The sequence below is a fragment of the Podarcis muralis genome, chromosome 7, assembly GCF_964188315.1.
Source record: "Podarcis muralis chromosome 7, rPodMur119.hap1.1, whole genome shotgun sequence".
NCBI classification, from domain to species: domain Eukaryota; kingdom Metazoa; phylum Chordata; class Lepidosauria; order Squamata; family Lacertidae; genus Podarcis; species Podarcis muralis.
The window spans coordinates 15,546,957-15,568,691 of NC_135661.1; the positions used below are offsets into that span (position 1 = coordinate 15,546,957).

Sequence of the window (21,735 nt, forward strand, 5' to 3'; positions counted from 1 at the left end):
AGTTTGATCAAACTCATGCTGGTAGGGCTGTAAAACTCTCATGCAGTAACACTAAAACCACTCAGAGGGATGGAAGCTTTCTTACCTGTCCCCTGGCAAACGCCCGCTGTGCAAAGGCAAGCTTGTGCATGGATTTATTATCTAGCAGGTAGCGAGGGGCAAACGTTACCATACAGGTGTCAATGTAGCGACCTCTGCCCTTCTTGACATCGATACCTGGTAATAAATACAGCCACAGTTAGAACATGCAGCATCTGGGGCTCCACAGCCTTAAAAATAAATTTAGGCATTTTTTTTATTTCCCCAGCAACTGGTATTCAAGAGCATTACTGTGACTGACCATGGAGGCAAAGCACAGCCAATATGGCCAGTAACCATGGATAGCTTTCTCCTCCTCCATGAGTTTGCCTGATCCTTTTTTTAAAGCCATCAAAGTCGGTGGCCATCCCTGCCTCCTGTGGGAGTGAGTTCCGTAGGTTAGCTATGCGTTGCAGGAAGAAGGACTTCCTCTCTCCAATCGATAGGGCTGGTTTAGAAACAGTGGTGCTGGTCTAATAAACTATGGATTATCAGTAAAAGCACTATGCCACCACACATGCCTCGCTCCTCAGTCCAGCGGCGTAACACAGTCTGATAGCGAAGACTGATGCCATTTAGTTATTATTTAGTTTAAGTACTTACATGATGCAATTTACAGGACAACCCATTTGCAATGCTTCTGGACCAGACGTCTGCCAAAACGTATTATTTTTACCTGTCTACCTGTAATCCATACTGCAGTGGTTATATGTCAAAGTTGGTCCTAGATCTTATACCTCCCTCCACTTCCCCACCTTGTAGAGAGTTTAGAATTTGGCAACAGATATAGACGACTATTCAACTCTTCAACTTTCCATTCACCAAAACCCTTCACAGCTGCATGACAGGCAGCAATTCAGAGGGTTGTGGAGCTAGATCCAAGCGCAATGAAGAGGCAGCTTCTTCTTCTGCTGCTGCTTCTCCCTCCTTTCTTATGACTTAGGGGCAGTTATGGGGAATCTTTGGCCTTCCAGATGCTGCAGAACTACAATGTCCACCTACCCTGGCTTTGCTTTCTGGGGCTGATGGGAGTTGTAGTTCAGCAGCATCTGGCAGGCCAAAGATTCCCTACTCCTTGCATAGGGAAATAAGGTAACATCAAATCATGCTTTATGATTCTGGCTTGCCTCTGTAAACCCTACCCACCATTAATCAGAATTTCAGGCTCAGGCCAATAATAAATCACGGTTAATGGGAAAGCTTCTGATCTCTCTTCCTGAAATTCATGCAGGTTAACAATAATCCAGAATGTATCGCTGAATCCAAACCAAACCACTGTCTCTTGAATTTGGGGACTACAGTAAGCTGCTTTAGAATGCAAACTGCTTTAGAATCAACAAACAAGTAAATTGTTCAATATGATGACCTCAATTATTAGCCATACAAGTTCTTACCAATGTTATAAATAAGGCCTGGCCGGTTCCCTTGTTGGATCACTTTAAGGGCTCTGACGCCACTGCCTCCATCCAGCGAGAAGCCTTGGCACCAACCGGGCATACCTTCAGGGTGGATTCCTCTTCCAACTCTCATTGTGCAACTGCAGCAAGGAAGACAATGAGATATACTAGTTCAGCAATCCATATGATTCTGCTGATTTAGATGAGCCTTGAGAACCTACAGTGCAGTCTGGACCCAATTAAATGGTCGTATTTCAGTTGTCACAGAATCAATTTTCCAATTCGACTACGACATTTTGCCACTGCATGGTTCTCTCGCAATGGACCGTCACCAAAGCTTACAGGTTTGGCTGTTCTTTGTCAGCATAACAGAAGAGGAGAGGGCTCAGGCTTCTGGCTAGCTCATGTTCTTCAAACTGGCCTGCTGCATCGGTCTTGGCATTATCTTGTCTGAAGATCAGTGGCAACCCTTTAAAAAGAAACCAACAAGATGGCTGTTAGCATCTGAATCTGAACTTTAATGCTTTGTTAGTTGCATCTGTCAGAATCAAGCCAAGCCTTATCAGAGGAATTGGCCACTCTACAGGCACCGGGCTTAATTCCTTGTTGACCTTCCCGTCTGCGACTCCCGGCAAGATACAGGCGAAGGTCTTCTATCGGAGATCCTCCTCTAACGTGAGGAGAACACACCACTCCTCCCCTCTTCCCTGCCATCCCCAGGGAGGGGAAAGAGACAGACAGAAATGTATTTACATGCCTTTTATTTCTGTCTTTCAGCAGTACAGAGAAACGTGTCTGTACTCTCTTAACACCAACAGCAGAGAGAGAGACTCCTCCCCTGTACTTCCAGTACAGGTCAGATGACACTCTGAGCTAACATCCGGTGCTCAGCACAGTGAATAGACTGTCCCTTTGTTCCCACAGTACAGCCACAAGCATCAACATCCTGTTTGGCTTTCCAGCCATCTGGAGCTCGCTTCTGCATTGCTCCTTTTTCGTAACAGCATCATCACAGAACTAGATGGACTCACTTATTCTGTGTGTATCATTTAAGCATTGCTTTAAAACCAATTTCCTTATCTCGTCATGGGAAAAGGAAACTAACCCCCTCATGCAACAGGTAAACCCACATTTATTTATTTTTTTAAAAAAGTAGGCATATTTTAGTAAATCTAAAAGAAGGATGACATTCTGTTAAGGTCTAACTGCTTTTAAATTAGCCAGTGCGTTTTGCTTTCTAGAGAAGGAAGATTAAAGGATTTTGTACTGCGTCTCCAAAATTCTGCATCCATGGGTAAAAAAAGAGAGGGTTTTATGTGGTTGTATTCCTGAAGCTACCATCCTATTCACAAGTAAGCACCGCTGAAGTAAATGGCCTCAAACTCTCTAAACCATACCAAAGCGCCAGCATTCCAAGAAGAAGAAAAAGGTTTGTTTGTGCAAAATCTTTGAAAATCCAGAGAAAACAACCACACAGGATAGCAAATAAGACCTGGTAGGCATTACTGAAACCTGGTGGGATGAGACTCGTGACTGGAATGTAGGAATTGAGGGATATAACCAGTTCAAAAGGAACAGACCAAAGAGGGAGGGAGGAGCTACTGGGTGTGATCCCATGGTCAGAAATACTCAATGAACTGCAAGCCTGGAATGCATACCAGGTTGGTGGGGGCAAGCAGATGAGGGGTGGAGAGTTCCATTTCACTGGGCAGAGCATCAATGACTGGGTGTTTGTATTCAGATTACGTCTTTAACGTGATTCGTGTATTTTGATTACTGTTTTCTTATTCTGGTTGTAAATTGCTTTAGGAATCTTTGTGACGGGAAGCAATTATCAAATTCAGTAAGCCTAACCTGACCTAAGCAGACCTCTCATTTTCAGGTGAGGAATTCTTACATCCGTAAGAAGTCAGGCCAGATTTACCTGTTTTGTTGAGGAGCCAATACGGTGCTGAAATAAATATCTTCAAGGACCCTTCAGCGCGACACACGATCCTTATGGTGAGATTCATCTGCCGCTTGTTAACGTCGTACATTCGCATCCGCACAATGTAGTTCTGTGTTCCAGGGGGTATTAAAAGCTCTTTGCACTGTGGAAAGTTTTCAAGGGAGACCCCTGAAATTGAAAAGAAAGAAATGTGTGCTCGCTTCTTGACCGTTCTTATGGGGCACCTTTCTCCATTTGGGGGAGAGCAAAGTAAGAAACCCATTTTTTATTTTGTAAATAGTGTCCTCCCTTCCAACAACTGCACTATATGAGCAAATGTGATAGCCATGGTGTGACTTGAATCCTGGTACATCCAGAGAGTGCATCCAAAGTACAATTTTTAAAAGTTGTTTTTTAAAAAACCAATCAGTTACTTCCAAGGAACTCTCTTGGGGTAAACGAGGGATAAAGGGACCTTCGGCAGCCATAGTAAACTTGTGCTTTGGTCTTGACGTCCTACAGCTTAAGTCACAAATAATCCCAGGGGGCCTTACCAAGCTCGATGTTCTGCGAAGTGTCGGCTGTATGCAGTACCGCCTCTTTCCCAGGTTTCAGGGTCCCGTTAATGGGCACCCCTTTCACGTAAAACTCCAGTTCACAAGGCAGCAGGTTACAGAGCACCACGGTCGGAAGGAGATAAATGGTGTGTCCGGGCTGCCTGAAAATCTGCTTAGCGCTGTCGGAAAAGATGTTGGAGGGCATGTAATCTGGGTAATTCTCTTTCTTTATGGCGACACAAAACCTGTAAGGGAAAGGCAATATACATATGAGTCACGAACGTTGCCTTTTGAAGAAATGATTTTATATGTTTCCCCTACTGTGGGGAATCTCTGAGGCGCTACCAAATTTTTGCAACTCCACCTCCTAAAGAAGCTCAAGGCTGGACCATTTTAGGAGAACCTGCCTGTAACAACAATTCTATTCATCGTATTGTTTGGTTTGCTGTTTTGCGCAATGCTGTGTTTCTTTTTGTAAAAAAAAGCAGAAAAGTTGCAGGGTCAACGACACAAATTAGGTAGCACAGTCAGCTACTCCGCTGCCATCAAATAGTAGCTTGTCCATATTTCTCCCTCCCATGTGATGGTTTCTTTTCACTACCCTTGCAGCAAAACAGACAGATCTCAAACACAAAAAAACTTGGCCATGTTGTTTTCCAAATACTTCCTTTTCTTCATTTCTCGATAGCCTCTGCCAGCATACAACACTGTTTCTATTAGGAACAGGAGAAGCAAACAGTGCAGTTTCCCCAAGACTCAAGTCACCTGAAGAAACGGCTGTTTTCAGACTCCATCGCATGGCACTCTCGTTTGCTGCTGCTGACCTCCGAGGTCTTCTGCACATTTGTCCAGTGGATCGGAGACTTGCAGAAGAAAACTCCCATCCCTTTCGGCCTGGCCTGAAGTCGCCAGGATGTCAGATGCAGGGGAATAGCAAAGGAATCCCCCGGCATGACCGAAGGCAGCACTACAGGCTCTGCAACCAAATGAGAAATGCAAAATATGCTTGCAATACATCAGTTTCAGCACAGACAGAAGCGCAGAGTGCATAGTTGAAATGACCAATCTGCTCCTGCAAGAGGCAGTGACGCCCGCCAGATTGGATGGCTTTAAAAGAGGAATAGACAAATTCATGGAGGAGAAGCCTATCAATGGCTGCTGGCCACGACGACTATGCTCTCTCCCTTCTGCTGTCAGAAGTAGCATGCCTCTCAATACTAGATGAAGGAATCACAAAGGGGGAGAAGGCTGATGCCCTCAGGTCCTGCTTGCAGGCTTTCCAGAAACATATGGCATTTGGCCTGTGAGGACAGGATGCTGGACTATATGGGCCTTTGGCCTGACTTAGCAGAGCTCTTTTTACATTCACCCTTCAAAGGAGAACTTCTGCTCTGAACTGTCATGGGTCTTGCCTTTCTCTTACACCGCTGGACCTTTTGGCCTCAATCTGTATCACAGTATCTCAGATTCCTCCTACCCCCCCTTTGCTTTTCTGTATTTATCTAAGGGCATGTCGTGTGTGTGTGTGTGTGTGTGAGAATGGAAGGCTACCGTTCATGCCTTTGGTTCACAAAGACTGAAGCTACAGTACGTAAGTCTTCAAAAGTGCAGTTCTATGCATGCACGTCCCGCTATGCTCAATGGAGCGTATTGCAAGGTAACTATGCACATGCTTGCAGCACTCAGGTGTCTATGTGGGGTTTAAGCAGGAATAGGAACCTGCCTTCTGCGGAGTCAGGTTAATGGTTCAGTACTATCCATGCTTGAGTGACAGGAGCTTTCCAGGGTTTCAGGCAGGGGGCAGCCTCACCCCTAGCCAAAGAAGCCAGGGATTGAATGTAGGACCTTCTGCATGCAAAGCAGATGGTGCTCTACCAATGATCTCTATTGGGGGCTGAATGAAGAATTCCTTAAGCATGGCTATCTTACACCACTGGTAATATTAAGAATCCAGAAAGGGAAAGCATCCTCCCTCAGGCCTTAAAAAATGAAGACACACACTTACTGTCTGGTGCTGAAGGGCTGTCTAGCCTGAGTTCCATAGGCGTCTCCAGTTTGTTTTTCACAATCAAGGCCGAACGGACAGTTATTACCTTCCGAGCGCTGCCTTCCATGGTGACTGCAAATACTACTCGGACTGGAGGCAATGAAGAAAACTGCAAAAACACAGGACTTATCAGTGGGGGGTCTCAAGACCTTTGGAACTCCCTTCCTATTGACTTGTATGAGCATTTATATGAGCCCCAAAAACCTTCCTCTTCAATCCAGCATTAAACCGAGATCACAATGAGCTTGGGAGTTACAAAGCCACTTCTTAAATAATGCCCTATGTTTGGCTACTGCGGCTATTAGATCCTTATATTTTGCCTTGCTCTTGTTTGTACGCTGTTTTATGGGAGCGTAGGCCTAAAAGAAATATAAAATACAAATTTTCTGTTTGATTTAAATGTCTGCTTTATTTACCCAAGCATTCCTAGAAAATAATGCTGATCAAAACACATACATGTTGGAATTCTGAAGGATTTCCTTTTTTTAAAAAAAATCTTTATATTGTCTTGCACCCATGGACCACTTTCATCCCTCCCCCCGCTTAAGCATCATTTTATAGATGTGGCCATTAAAGTTCTGTTTGAATGTCCAGAGATTTTTAACTGCCAACAGTTATTAAAAGTGTCAAAAGGAGGGGGGGGTGGAATCTACAATACAACTAAGATGTGAAAAAGTAAGCTAAATGCAGTCATGGATATATCCACTCTAAGCATGATCTTTCTTCTGTATCTGCTTTGCCAAACAACTTTGATACTCAAATGAAATGAGATGCATCCCAATGCCTCAGAAGAATGCCCCTCTTAATGTATATTGTACACACCACAAAGCTCAAGGGAGAATTTGCTACTCACATAAACATGTGGATGTATGATGTTTGTTCTGCTAATTGGGCTGCCAACCTAGAAAAGAAAAAGTAAAGCTGAAAACAGCCATTAGGAAGCTTGCCATCCTCTTCACAGAGGATGGTATTTCTTTGATAGACAGTAGACAAACAGCAACCCATAGAAAGGGCTGGGGAGGTTAGCAAATGAAAGGGGAGCATCTTTTTCCTTCCACCTTTCAATAAATATGTCCATTGCCAGAAAAGTGTCAGAACTACACCGAGAATAATCCCTCCAGCAAAGTGTAACTGCCCATGCCATTTTCATGTTTGCAAAAATAAATCCCAGGTAATGGATATATAATGGCAAGAATTCCAAGGAAATGATTTACCGTATTTTTCGCCCCATAGGGCGCACCGGCCCATAAGGCGCACCTAGTTTTTTGGGGGGAAATAAAGGAAAAAAAATTATTCCCCCCCCCGGTGCGAGGCTGGAGCGGGGGAAGCCCGAGCTTCCTCCGATCCCAGCCCCCAGAACAGGCTGCTCTCCGCAAGCCGTGGGAGCCCTTCTGCGGCTTGCGCAGAGCTACCCGAAGCCCCGGCACAACTGCTCAGCGTGCCGGGGCTTCGGGATAAGAGCCAGCTCTGCGCAAGCCAGGGGAGGGCTCCCGCGGCTTGCGCAGAGCTACCCGAAGCCCGGGCGCGACTGCTCAGCGCCCAGGCTTTGGGTGCAGGCAGCTCTGTGCAAGCCGTGGGAGCCCGGCGGGAACTCCCGCGGGCTCCGAAGGCTTGTGGATAGCTTCCTGAAGCCTGGAGAGCGAGAGGGGTCGGTGCACACCGACCCCTCTCGCTCTCCAGGCTTCAGCAAAAGCCTGCATTCTCTCCATAGGACGCACACACATTTCCCCTTCATTTTGGGAGGGGGAAAAGTGCGTCCTATAGGGCGAAAAATACGGTAATTCATATTTGCATCGCTAGTGGAAAGCTCACGCCAACCTCTCTCTGTTTCCCAAAGCCAGAAACCTTCAGTTATGCTAACAACCCGTTCTGATTCCACTTCACTGATGGAAACTTGTCCCCAAAGTCTAAGCCCAAAGGTTCTAGACCATCTTTCTCAACCTGGTGCCCCCTGTAGCTGTTGCTGGACTCCAATTCCCATCAGCCCCAACAAGCATGACCAATGCTCAGGGATAGTGGAGTCCAACAACACCTGGAAGGTGCCAAGTTTGAGAAAAGCTGTTCTAAGTTTCTCAGCCATGTTTTGCCCTTCCTTTGTCCCCTGGAGTGGCTATAGCTGTCAGTCGGATATTCCTTCAAAGAATAACGGAACAATAACCCTCAAGTGATAAGACACGCATTGCATCTGGAGACAGACAGAAGCCAACAACAACAGTGTAGTTTTAAGGCAGACACCTGGCTTTTAGCCACAGTTGTCATCTTTGAGGACAACGAAGTCCCTGGATCTTGCTTTGTACAAACAGTGTCCATATATATATACTTTATATTTTAAAAAATCTATTTAATTATCCAGCAACAATTATACACTGCTTGACTGTGGTAAAATCTCTGTGCAGCTTACAAATGTATGCCATGCCTTTCTAGGTAAAGGTAAAAGGTAAAGGACCCCTGGACGGTTAAGTCCAGTCAAAGGCGACTAGGGGGTTGCGGAGCTCATCTCACTTTCAGGCTGAGGGAGCCAGCGTTTGTCCACAGTTAGTTTTCCAGGTCATGTGGAACACTGGGACGGAAGCCAGAGTGCACGGAAACGCTGTTTACCTTCCCGCCGCAGCGGTACCTATTTATCTACTTGCACTGGTGCGCTTTCAAACTGCTAGGTTGGCAGGAGCTGGGAAAGAGCGACCAGAGCTCAACCGTTGTGGGGATTTGAACCGTCGACCTTCTGACTGGCAAGCCCAAGAGGCTCAGTGGTTTAGACCAGTGTTTCCCAACCGGTGTTCCGCGGCACACTAGTGTGCCGCGAGATGTTGCCTGGTGTGCCGCGAGATGTTGCCTGGAGGGAGGCGGGCGAGGGCGTTTGCTTCCCGGAGGACGGAGCGAGGGCGCCCCCTGCTGGGCCGGGGCTCACTCTCCCCAGAGGGTAAATCTGGATCAAATGGGGTGAGGGGCGGGCAGAATTCTGGGGGCCACTGATGCCCTACAGACCCCCCCCAAGTCCTCCGGGGCGCGCGCTCTGCTGGGCTCTTTTCAGTCGTCGTGCTTGTGGGAAGCCGCCCCTTCCCTGGGCGACGCGACGCCTCGCGACTCCGGAGTCAGTCCCGCGGGCTCTCGGAGGGACTCGCGAGCGACGGCGCGGTGGCTCCGGGGCGCGCTCAGCCGGGCCGCCGCGCGCCCCCGCGCAGCCCCTGCTGCAGCTGCCCGGCGTGGAGCGCGACGCGGAGCCGGCCGGGCTTGGAGGCACCCAGGTAGGGCTGAGCCGGGCGGGGGCGGGGAGGTCTCGGTCTGCTGCGGGCGCAGGAGGGCGAGCGGGAGAGGGGGAGCCGTCGGGTCTCCTGGAAGGAAGCGAGGCGGCGGCTGAGGGGGATGCAGCCCCGTCCCCAGCAACAGGCGCTCCTCGAAGTGAGGCCACAAGTCGGGGCTCGGACAGGGCCTGGAAGCAGCGGCTCCGGCTCTTGGGAGCGGAGAAGGGGACTTCGAAAGCGGCCTGGAGGAGAAAAGCCCCGATGCAGCGAGAGCGGGGAGCGTGCTGCCTTGTCCAGGCCTCCTCGCTTTGTGCCGTCCGCTGCCGGGAGCAGGACACGGGGGCTCCTCGTTCGCATGCTTTCCCGGGTGATCGGTGAGGGTTAGGGTTAGGGTTAGGGTCCCTCAGTCCCTCGCTTTGCTGCCTCCTCCCCCCCCCACCCCCAAAGCTTGGAGGTTCCCCGGCAAGGGGGAGGGAAAAAAATTGAAAGCTACACTTTCGTGCGTCCCTCCTGGCGTGACGCTGCGCGCTGACGTCACGGGGCTGTAATGGTGGTGTGCCTCGAGATTTTTTTCATCAAACAAGTGTGCCTTTGCCCAAAAAAGGTTGGGAAACACTGGTTTAGACCACAGCGCCACCCGCGTCCCATGCACATGCCTTTCTAATACACATAAGAACATGAGAAGAGCCTGCTGGATTAGGCCAATGGGCCATCTAGTTCAGCATACTGTTTTCATGGTGGCCAGCCTGATGCCCATGGGAAACCTGTAAGCAGGACTCGAGCACAAGATAACTCTCCCCTCCTGCGCTTTCCAGCAGCTAGCATTCAGAATCATTACTACACCTGACCATGGGGGCAAAGTTGAAACTCAATCATATTATTGACTATACTAAGGCTATTGACAGCCTTATCTTCCACTTGCTTTTTTTGGTAGTCTTTTATCAATGCGCAGACCTACTTTGATACAGCTGGGGAAAGGAAGTTGAGGGAAGGGAACAGCCAAACAGCATCAACTACTAAAATGGGTGGGTGGGGGAGAACGGAAGCATCAGGACTTACAGTAGAGGAAGATGTGCTCTTATCAGGAGCTGCATAGCGGAAAAATATTCCTACTTTGTCTACCGACACTGGACTGACTTGTTCCCAGCCGTTGACTCTCACTTGCAGCTGGTGGATTCTTAGGTCGTGTGTGTGCCTGTTAAGTTTTAAAATAAAGCAGATTAACATTAAGACCAAAGGAACAGTGAAGAGTTTCCAGATTCACATTGTTGCAAAAAAATAAAAATAAAAGAGCATTATCTCTTGACAGCAAAACTAAATGCTTCTCGGTTAAAGGACCAGTTGACTTTCACTAGCACAACACTATTGGGTCATACGAAGCTGCCTTATACAGAGTCAGATCACTGGTCCAAGAACATCTGGACTGTCTCAACCAGGGACAATGAACCTCTGGCCTGCCAGATGTTGCTGGACAACAACTCTCTTTATCTCTGACCATCTGGCTATGCTAGCTGGGGATGATGGGAGCTGGAATCCAACAACATGTGGAAGGTCAACAGTTCCGTGCACCTTGTCCACATTTAGCCATGGCTCTCCAGGCTTTCAGATAGGGGATCTCAGCCTTACTGGGAGCTGCTGCAACAGATCCTGGAACTTGCTGCAGGCAGCGCACTGGAGCTTTCAGTCGATCCACTAAAGGACCATACAAATTCCAGTTAAAGGTTACCTTCTCCAAGGTGCACGGTCAAGAGCTGAAGCATCGAAATGCAAGACCATCACAGTGGATAATCACAATGTGGTTTCAGTATGTGTCACCTGTGTCGCTGTTTCCCTTTGGCTTCAAATGCAAAGGGAACCTCTTCACCAGTAAGAACTTCTCGCCACTCGCTGACTTTATGCGTGCCATCCAGAAACGATCCGTTTTCCTCCGGGATGACTCCCGGGCTTCCACTGTGAGAGAGAGCAGCACTAAAAGCAAAAGTCATACCAGACTGTCAGTTTTTGTGTGGACCTTGCTTTGCCAGCGTAAAAGTCTTCAGTGTCTATCATATGCAGACCAACATATAAACTTGATTTCGCCTTGCGTTTTCATGACACAACAATTTGGGGTGGGGGGTGGGGTGGGGAATCTCTCCAAACAAATCTGCCAGGCTGCTTCAAGAAAAGGAATCCTTTCAACCTCTAGGTTTTGGGGGGGGGGGGTGCGCGCGCACACACTTTAAAAACAAACCAAAGCAAGATCTGCATTCACCTCCTCCTCCCCACCCCAAATTCCTTACCGGGTCGGTGTTGTTGTCAAAGTGGCAAACCACAGAGTGCAACCCGTGTGATTTCGCAGGGCAAATGGCACAAAAGGCTGCCTGCGTTTTGGCGTCTTCATTTCAGCTGTGAGGGAAGGAGGAAAAAGAAGTTAGGAAGCCATGGGCACTGACCTGCAGGGCTTATTTTTCTCTTGCTGGGATCGGATGCTGTTCCAGCTATGGGAACCGTTCCTAGCTTGACCAGCTGAATACAGCCTTCTCCCAAATTTTCAAATGCTGGGCTGGAGATCACCCTCTCCAAATAATTCCCAGTCAGCTGGATTAGATTGTTCATTTGCCTGAAACACTGCAAACAGTGTGTTGCGCATTGCTTCCAGTTAAGGAGAAGCCTGGCATCCTTGCCTGCTGCACAACATCATGCGGGGGAGAAGGCAATACTTTTCTTTTTTGCTTGGGTAAAGCGGGGGGGGGGGGGCAGCTAGTGAAAAAGGTAGGGTACAAACTCCATTTCACTCAAAATGGGGCCAGCCTTTGAGTTGTTATATATTAGTTTGGGAAGCCTGAGTGGAAATTTACTTAAGAATATTTTGTGAGTTTGCATTTTTGTGATAGAGCAGGTGTAGGTGCAGAGTTAGGTGTAAGAGAACTTTCTGCAGAGACATCAGAGAGCTATAGCTCAGAAGTTAAGATAGAATCAAAACGGTGTTTTCATGTCTTAAGGATTTTTAGCCTTTTAAAGATTACCCAATCATTAAACAAACGTGTTGTTAGGTTTTGCACAGATACTAGTAGTTATAAGATGAGAAATTAATAGCCATTAGCGGCAATATTAAAAGGTATGAAAGCAGAGCTCAGCTTTAGGACCAATCCGTACAGGGTGGTCCTTCACTCATAGAGTTTCCCTTACTTTGTTTCTCTGTAAGTCTGCGAACTTTTGCTGGGAAAGGCCATGAATGTTCATTTAAAAGGTAAAGGGACCCCTGACCATTAGGTCCAGTCGTGACCGACTCTGGGGTTGCGGCGCTCATCTCGCTTTATTGGCCGAGGGAGCCGGCGTTTGTCCGCAGACAGCTTCCGGGTCATGTAGCCAACATGACTAAGCCGCTTCTGGTGAACCAGAGCAGCGCACGGAAACATCGTTTACCTTCCCGCCGGAGCGGTACCTATTTATCTACTTGCACTTTGATGTGCTTTTGAACTGCTAGGTTGGCAGGAGCAGGGACCGAGCAACGGGAGCTCACCCCGGACATCTGTCTATCCAGTGGGAATCTGACTGAAACATCTGCTGAGCCTACACACTAGGAGAAACTGCTGGGAACTCAAGAACTGCACCCTTCTTCTCAGGCCCTGGATTCCACAGCAACCTTAATTTTACCCCTAACACACCAACGTGTGAAGTAAGTTCACAGGAAATGGCATTTCCAGTAAGTGGATGCTTAGTTTTTTATTTATTTACACCATTCGAAGAGAGGGAAGTGAGAAACCCAACTGGGCATTTCCACAGGAGCTCAATAAAGCCTGGCCAGCTTTGATAAAAAAAATGTTCATATTGTGTTTGATCAACACATATCCCAATGTCCTGTAGGATTTAATTATGCAACACCGCAAGCAATTTAACAGAACGTATTGGCTCCTTTTGACAAGTGACACAGAAGCAACAACTATCTGCTATACAAGACATTTCTGGGAAAGAGCAAAGCATCTCAACTTTGCAATACAGTACCTCTAGCATACATCTGGTGCTCTAGGTTAGTCAGACTGGCTGTACTCCTAGTTCTAAGGTAGACAAGAGGAAGGCCTGGCAGACAGGAAAGACAACATTAGCAAGGAAGGGGAAAATGAAGATATACAGGCAAGATTGTTGCACATACCCAAAGGAGGGGAAGTTATGAGCAGAAAGGGTATCACACGGCCAGAGAAAGAGCCCCTGTCATTGAGCTGGTTTACATGCAACACCAAGCCATGGTTAATGTAAACCCATGAACAATGAACCATCATGGATGTGGCTGACCTGCGGTTAATAAGCCATGGTTAAGATGCTAGGCCAGCTTTGGACAATCAAATTAAACCATGGTTTAGCGCTGCATGTGAACCAGGCCAACGGGGGTGTGAAATACTGCAACAAAAATATAGTGATACTGGGGGAAAGTAGGTGCAAAAGGAAGCTTGATATCGTCGTTTCATTTTCAGGATTTTGTATCGAAGAAATCATTTATTTATTTTTAAAAGACAGAGATCGAAGGTTTTAACAGAGGCCACAATACAGTATTTCCCCTTGGGTATCAAGGACGCTCCTACCATCTCAGTCACTCTCTCTCAGAGTTGTTAATACCACAAGGGATTTAAGACCAGAGGCATCTGACTGGGAAGCAGTCCCGAGGCAAAGGAGTGAGGATGGGAAGATCTAGGGTTTAGAAGTTGCTTCAGCGCCCATTCACAGTCTTCTCAATCTGAGTGGGGCTTGTGCCCAAACAGCTAGGAGAGTGGGAAGGAAGGTCATGCAAGAGCCAGGATCCTGGTTAAGAGATTGGAACTGGTTGGCAGTGCAGGTAGGAGCTTGGGACAAACATTGGGAAGTTGGGCTTGAGGCCACACAGGAGGCTGAAAGGGTGTTGGTGTGGATGTCCACTGCGAGTAGGGTGTAAACATGAAATAAAGTGGGCCCGAAAAGGGCTCCATGGCCTGGTTACACTACCAACAGACCTTTTGTGTAATAGAGTATTATGCACATAGAAGTTACAGACAGGCGGTAACAAGCGCTCAGTTTGAAGCCGAATTGCCAACAGCAAATTATCAGAGAGGAATGAAGCATAGAGTGGGGAGAACTCTAAAGGCAGTGCCCTAAGCATTCTACCAAGAGCAATATTATGGCGGTCTCATTCTATAGCTACAGTGCGGCATGTGCAATCACAAGCTAAAAGAAAAAAGAAAAGCCCACTGTAAGGGAGTAAAAGTCATACCTTGTCCGAAGGATGGAGGATCGACTGAAGAGCCCATCCAGTCTTCAGATTCAACTTCCTCTACTTCCTTCTCCTGCTTGCAATAATCTGCCATCCATGATTGTTTGGTGCTGGCATACTGCTCTAGAGACAGACAGAGAAACAGAAGAAGAAGAAAAAGAAAATATAGCACAGGTCAGGTTGAAGCTAAAAAAATTGCACAACCAATGACTTCTCTGGTGCCTGCAGAGTTCCTTTCCCCCCAAAAAATAGGCTTAGAGAAGATGCAAACAAAGCCAAGGGTTTCAGCCAATGCTAGTCCTACTGATAACAGACCCACTGAAATTGATGGGCAAGATTAACTTAGGCTGGTTAAATTCAGTAAGTTTCCTACCCCACAGGCCTGACATACCGATTAACACAGTAGTTATGTTGATGTCCAAACGATGCTTTGCTTTCACTTCCAGCTTCAACCGGGAAGGGTGGAGGCGGCTGGCTAACTGCTGCTGCCAGGACACAGAGCAAGGCCAGGGCTCAATAAAAGGCTCCCAGCCTAGGAGAAATAGAGGGAAACAGACCAATCATCACGGTGGGTTAAAACATGGATTTTGAATGCCAGTCACACCAGTTTCATACATGCTGCAGTGCGTTTTATGTTATGCTTTATTTAAGTAACTGCAGCTTCAAATGCAAGCAGAAGTACCCCAGTCTAACTATGTGCTTCTCAGGTAGCATAAAAACAGAAACAGGTCTTTTTTTCTTTTTCTAAAAAAAGAGTATTCTCAGATGTACAGTGAACTCATGTAAATGGCTGCTAGCCATGGTGGATAAAGCAGCAGCTCTCTGAGCGCCAAATGCTGGGAATACACAAACACTTATCTTCAAGGGTGGCAAACCCTTTTTAGCCTGAGAGTCATGTTTCCTTTCATGCGACTTTCCAGGGGGCCACAATGGCAGTGGTGGATGGGGCCAGAGGCAAAAGTGTACAGAGCAATGAATGTAAATATTATCTCTGTACAGTAGGCTACACACACCTCTCTGCCCTCCATCCAGGCAAACAAGAGGCGTTATCGAAGTTCAAGGACACATTCCAGCCAGACAAAAACACGCAAGGAATATGCAAAGCAGGGTCAGTAGGTGACGACCACCACAGGAAAACCCTGAGGGCCAGATAGAGGGGCTTGAAGAGCCACATTTGGTCACAAAGCTCCCCACCCTTCTTACCCGAAAGCTCACGGTTATAGTAATCTCCCGAGAGTGTAAAATTCGCATAACCTTCAGGGCTGGCTCTTAGATGCTGGAGAAAATTCAGGTCTGAAATTAAACCATTTATACAAAAATCGATGAGCAACTTTTCAACCATTTAAAAATAAATAAATCATATCCCCTCCCAGCCTCAGTCCATAGTTAACAAACATTTTTCAGTTCATCACTTTGTGAGAGGGTGCTCTAAAGGACTCTATCCAGGTACGCATTTAACCCGCACAAAAAGACACACGCACACCCTCGACAGTTTTTTCTTTTTAAAGCACACTGAAGCATCAGAAGTAGTCGTAACAAAAGCTGGATCCCAAGTGGGAGCAGAAGAGGGGGGGCTCTCAAAGGTTCAAAACAAAGGCAAATTAAATGGCATCACATTTCCAAGATATTCTTCCTTGGAGTACTTAGATGTACAGCATTGTGTTCTATGCCCATGAACTTCAAACAAACAAGCCTAATTAACTTTGAGTATCTTCAGAAATGTGTTGGGCCATTAATTGCTCCTTTTCGGTTTTTTGCTCTTTTGAGACTCCGCCTCTCCTTTCTTCCTCCTCTGGTACTCAAAATGCTTTACTGGCAGACCTGCTTGACATTAACAGTGGGCTGAGACTGATGGATTCATTGGTTTGTGGAGACTGGTGTGTAGCCCAGCAACCCTGCTTGAAGTCTCAGGTGTTGCCTTCCTAAACTCGCTCTTTCACTTAAAGGCACTTAACACCCGGGGCATGCTTTTCTTTCCCTGTTAATGACGGAAGATGCTGGGTAAATTCTGATTAATGCTAGCCATTATTCCAAAAGCCCACCTTGCTCTACAAGGGCTGATCCTCAGGTTCTTACAAACTTGCAGTCCTACATACCACACCCTGACCAGCATTGAGCGTTGACTGAAGCTTATGCGGCTAACTTCCCAAGAGAAGAGATTACAGGATGGATTTCCGAGAACCTTAAAATGCCCTCATCACTCCAAGATTCCCCAGCCCCAATGAACTGAAACACAAGCCATGTGACAGCCAGCAAACTCTGCAGCAACGGCTGCAAATAGAGTGGGAATATTTACGTGAAAAGGTTAGCTCGGCTAAGGGAACATCACAGTCCATGCAGTCGTCGATAAAGCAAATGCAGATGCTGTCTGCTTTAATTTCTACTCCAGAGATTAAGCGCAGAGCCATGGGGCCCTGGATATCACGGTGGCTGGAATCCAACGGTGCACACTTCAAAGGCTCGGCATTCTTGAACAACCAACTTGCTGCTTTCTTCAGCTGACCTGAGCGCACAACAAGCAAGCAATCAGACACCTACTAAGCAATGCAAAGCAGGAAGGACGTCAAAAGAAAACTGTTTCTTTCCCAATAATGAAGGCTTGTCCCTTTGTACTTGAAAACATTGGGTTGAGCTAAAAATCTAATCAAATCAGAAGCCTTAAAAGTGCCACCAGGTTAATATTATCTATCAATCTAATTGGACACACATTTCCTTTACTATCCCTCAAGCACACCCAAGGCCAAAGAAACTCCCTCCATGCCTATATACGTAGCCAGAAGGAATAAAATCATGCTTTGAGCAGCCCAAAACCCTTGCCAAGAAGGGCCATACCTCTTTCCCCACCACAGCAGCTTTATTGCTATCCTGACTATTTAATTTATTTGGATGGTCTAGGTATAGGGTGGTAGATAAATTCAATAAATAATAATAAATAATAATAAAATAATAAGAATGGTTTATATTGGTAGTCTTCAACTTATTCCAACCTTTAACACAAAATTGCTGGTAGTGCTGCTGCAGCCCTCCTTAGATCAGGCCATGGCCTGGTAGCAGGTCCACCCCTCTAGTTGAAAATCATATCTTCACAAAAACGGGGTAAGGACAATCAATGTTATGGCACTGAGGGGCAGGGGAGGGGGAGAGATGAGGGAAAAAAGTTGCGGACCGACAATATTGTCCAACTGCAAAGGATGGAATGCACTCCTGTTTTGCTGCGGCAAACTGTTACAAGGATGATTTTATTAACATCTGCAAGTCACACAAAAATAACCATACCTTGGCATACCAATAGAGCTTTGCGGCAGTCATCTAGGCTAAACCCAAGTTCCTGCAGTCGGGCCAGCTGCAACTCTGCAATTAAATAGTAAGTTGCTATTAAGGCCTGAACACATATTCACTTCCTGCTGTTTCCCCTCCAAAATATTTTACGGAAGCGGTCAATTGCAAAACACAAGGAACAATTCTATTTTCAAGAAAAGTAGTGCTATCAGTGTAGCATAAACAGTTAACACAATTAACAAGGTTGGGGACAAGTCAACCAGTGTAAGACTGTAGATATACTTCTGTCATTATGAAGCCACATCCCAATTGCCTAGAACTGCTATAACAATATATAAGATGTCATACTGGCTGAGTTCCGATTGTCATCTTTGCTTAAGTTGAGATAGGAACGCGCTTTTTGGCTACAAGCAGGCAAACAAATCAGGAAGTCTTCCATTCCTGCGTCAGCTGAACCGGGAATCTGTGGTTATTTAGCAGGATATTATTCCCAAGCTGTTAACCATGGTATCCTGGTTTAGATGACAACATGGATGGACCTCCTGGTATGTTTGCTCACTCAAAGGCAAGAAATATGAGAGTATATGACACTGGATGTCATATCTGTACCAAGCATTGAAAAATGTAATTAATAAAGGATTTTTGAGGGGGAGGGAGATAAGCAAGTGATATGATTGTGATCACATTCAGAAAATCTCCTTTTTATTGTATCGTTTATTATTTTTATTTGTATCTTTTAGTTAAACGAATTAATCACATATGTCGTACTAAATCTTATGCATGACCTCAGCAATGGATGACTTAAGGCGGAAGTAACACAAGTTTAACTTAAAAAAAATGCATTCATACCAAGAACGGGATCCAAAGTGTGCTTGTACGTTTCTATGGTTTCTGACACCAGTCCTGGGATCTCATTTACCCAAGAGGAAGCAGCAGGAGAAGGAGAAGCTGTGGCCCTGGCATCTGAAGCAGCAGCCGGGTCCGGCACAGCGTTGCTGGTCTGACCAGGAATGGATTTTGCAATGGCCAGAAACAGCTGGACATCATTGTAAGACAGCCTGATATCCAATGCTTGTAACTGAATCTAAATAAAAATTAGGAACAGCAGCAAAGAGAAATTAGCAAGTGGGAATGTCTACAGAATATAGAAGTGGACTAAAAACAAAAATTTTTACTTGACCCTGTTAATTAAACCATTAAAAAACCCCAAAACCCCTATGTTTCTCTTTTAAAACAACCTGGTTTAAAATTAAATCAGAATCTAAAACACAAAGACAGGTGTTAAATGTTACAAATCTCTCAGAACTGGAGCCATGAACTTTCTATCAAATGATGGAGTTTAAAGCAGCAATGGGGACTCCAGAGGTAGGACTCCAGATGTTGTTGGGCTGCAACTCCAGAAGCCCCATTCAACATGACAAATGGTCAGGGATGAAATGAGCAACCTCTAGGAGGCCACAGGATCCCCATCCCAGTGTTGAAATGATCCATTTATACCAAGGAAGAAAATGGGGAAAATATCTGCCCTGTGAAGCGAAGTAAATTGGAAAAAAAGGCACATACAAATTTCGGATTAGGATCTGTTCACTGGTGTCTGAATCCAACCCCTTGTTCCAAGAAGTACAATATCCCCCCCCCCCCCCCCGCCCCGGTGTCCTAGGACACATGTTTGTTCCAAAAAGGCACATCTGTTCAAGCAGCTATATAGCTTGTTATTTTTGTTTAAAGAAAGGTTTCATAGAATTGTAGAGTTGGAGGGGACTGCAGGTGTCATCTAGTCCAACTGGCTGCGATTCAGGAATCGCAGCTGAAGAATCCCTTGCAGATGGCCACCCAACCTCTCTTTCAAAATCTCCAAGGAAGGAAAGCCCACCAGCTTCCAAGGCAGTCTGTTCCACTGTTAAGCTGGTCTTGCTGCCAGAAAGTTCTTCTCATGTTTAGTCGGAATCTCCTTCCTTGCTATTTGAATCCACTGATTCGGGTCCTACCCTCTGGAGCAGCAGAAAACAAGCTTGCTCCGTCTTCCAAGTGACAGCCCTTCAGATATGTGAAGATGGCGCTCATATCACTTCTCAGAATTCCCTTCTCCAGGCTAAACTTAACACAACCTACACCCAACTCACTCAATCGTTTTACACGTTATCATGACACTTTCAAGGAAAGCAATCACGTAGCTTGCACGTATATTTGAGAATGCCGAACACAATCATTTAGAGAAGCCTGCCCCACCCAGATGTTTGGGGAGGCAACTTCCATCAACTCCAGCCACCATAGGCTGATTTAGAGCCTTACCTCTAAAACAGGTGGGAAGTCTTCACTGTTGAAGGCATCCAACAATCCTGAGCCGCTTGGATATGAAGAGTTCCCCACAAGTTCAACTTGAATTAGTACAGGGTCAATGATCGAGAGTGCCGTTTCCTGCTCATTTCCCAGTCGGCATGAGAAAACCTAGGTGACACGGAACAGAGATGTTTGTGGTCCCCCGCCAACACAATTGTATCCCTCCCCACAACTCGTGATGCCCAAAATATGCTGGGGGTGGGGACAGGGCAAGGCAGTGGACTTTCGAAGTCTGGTCCAAGTTACGGTGAGATCCAGCTTTTATGCATGTGCAGGATTCTACCCTATTAGATTATTTAAAGCTCTTATGATACACTTTAGGAGACAGCTTCCTTATTTTTCTTGCCTGTTGTAGCAATTGTGACGTGTTGCCCTGGATGCCGCCTGATTTTTAATTGTGCTTTTATCGCTTTTTTTTATTTCTTGTCTTCCATGGCATTACAATTCACACTCCATAGGGTTTAAGTTATAGGGACCCGGGTGGCGCTGTGGGTAAAAGCCTCAGCGCCTAGGGCTTGCCGATCGAAAGGTCGGCGGTTCGAATCCCCGCGGCAGGGTGCGCTCCCGTTGCTCGGTCCCAGCGCCTGCCAACCTAGCAGTTCGAAAGCACCCCCGGGTGCAAGTAGATAAATAGGGACCGCTCTGGCGGGAAGGTAAACGGTGTTTCCGTGTGCTGCGCTGGCTCGCCAGATGCAGCTTTGTCACGCTGGCCACGTGACCCAGAAGTGTCTCCGGACAGCGCTGGCCCCCGGCCTCTAGAGTGAGATGAGCGCACAACCCCAGAGTCTGTCAAGACTGGCCCGTACGGGCAGGGGTACCTTTACCTTTAGGGTTTAAGTTGCAGTGCAATAAAATACGATATGAGAAATGCAAGAAGCAACAAAATACAATTCAAGATCTATATGGATATTTAATGCGGACATGCTGCGGATCACCTGACCATAATTTGGGAACCCCTGCGGACCAGAGTTTGGGAACCCCTGCATTAGGATGACAGGAAACCTTCCTCCACCCCAAAAAAGAACATCATCGCCTGCTAGAATTGCATCAGCCAGCAGGAGAGATGCACTCTTACCTCAATGCCAGACAAACTGCCCGAGAAAGGGCGATCCACTAGTTTGGGTTTGTATGTGAGAACCGTGGTCCCCTTCAGAATAATTGCATTGGTATCCACACAGGACATGTCTTCGACCACCACAAATTCAGTATCTGAAGGGAAACATGACAAGCATTTCTCCTGTTGGTTAATGGGTTATGGATACTGTCAACATTCTCTCTCCAGCTTAGTATGGAAAGCCAGATGTCACAAAATGAGAAATTCAAGGTAAATAACATCTTTTTAAAATTTCTGATGCACGGGACTCTCCATCAAACACCACAGAAAGGTAGCTAATTCTCAGCAAAGGCCAAATAACACACTTGGTTCATCATTTCTGTTTATCTTTGCATCACATTCAACACTTCGCAGAACGCTGGGTGTCAACACAGAACTCCAAGAGCTACTGTCCCTAACCATAGTGGCAAACTGTAGAATGGGGTGTGGTGTGGGCAGATAAGCGGGAGAAAATCAGGGTTAACACAGACTGGCTGTTCCCTCCTCACCCTGCCAAGCAGGTATATCCAGGCTGAACCTGAGTCATCCCTACT

General features: G+C 46.5%; 1 protein-coding gene across 14 annotated transcripts in view; it reads right to left on the minus strand.

Annotated features, from left to right (window-relative positions):
* The window catches only part of VPS13D (vacuolar protein sorting 13 homolog D), a 129,305-nt gene that overhangs the window by 60,430 nt on the left and 47,140 nt on the right, over positions 1-21,735 (minus strand). For 12 of the 14 annotated variants that reach the window (XM_077931271.1, XM_077931276.1, XM_077931274.1 and 9 more), the window contains 20 exons: positions 21,164-21,297; positions 20,041-20,196; positions 18,598-18,832; positions 17,746-17,820; positions 16,766-16,972; positions 15,673-15,762; positions 14,861-15,001; positions 14,470-14,592; positions 13,233-13,307; positions 11,528-11,633; positions 11,064-11,216; positions 10,308-10,443; positions 6,860-6,907; positions 5,965-6,115; positions 4,725-4,935; positions 3,957-4,204; positions 3,400-3,591; positions 1,818-1,944; positions 1,473-1,615; positions 86-216 (listed from right to left, as the gene is read on the minus strand). In XM_077931271.1, the coding sequence (XP_077787397.1) occupies positions 86-216; positions 1,473-1,615; positions 1,818-1,944; positions 3,400-3,591; positions 3,957-4,204; positions 4,725-4,935; positions 5,965-6,115; positions 6,860-6,907; positions 10,308-10,443; positions 11,064-11,216; positions 11,528-11,633; positions 13,233-13,307; positions 14,470-14,592; positions 14,861-15,001; positions 15,673-15,762; positions 16,766-16,972; positions 17,746-17,820; positions 18,598-18,832; positions 20,041-20,196; positions 21,164-21,297 (2,882 nt within the window). The remainder of the gene's footprint in view (positions 1-85; positions 217-1,472; positions 1,616-1,817; positions 1,945-3,399; positions 3,592-3,956; positions 4,205-4,724; positions 4,936-5,964; positions 6,116-6,859; positions 6,908-10,307; positions 10,444-11,063; positions 11,217-11,527; positions 11,634-13,232; positions 13,308-14,469; positions 14,593-14,860; positions 15,002-15,672; positions 15,763-16,765; positions 16,973-17,745; positions 17,821-18,597; positions 18,833-20,040; positions 20,197-21,163; positions 21,298-21,735) is intronic. The other 2 variants (XM_077931279.1, XM_077931278.1) reach the window with 1 other exon arrangement.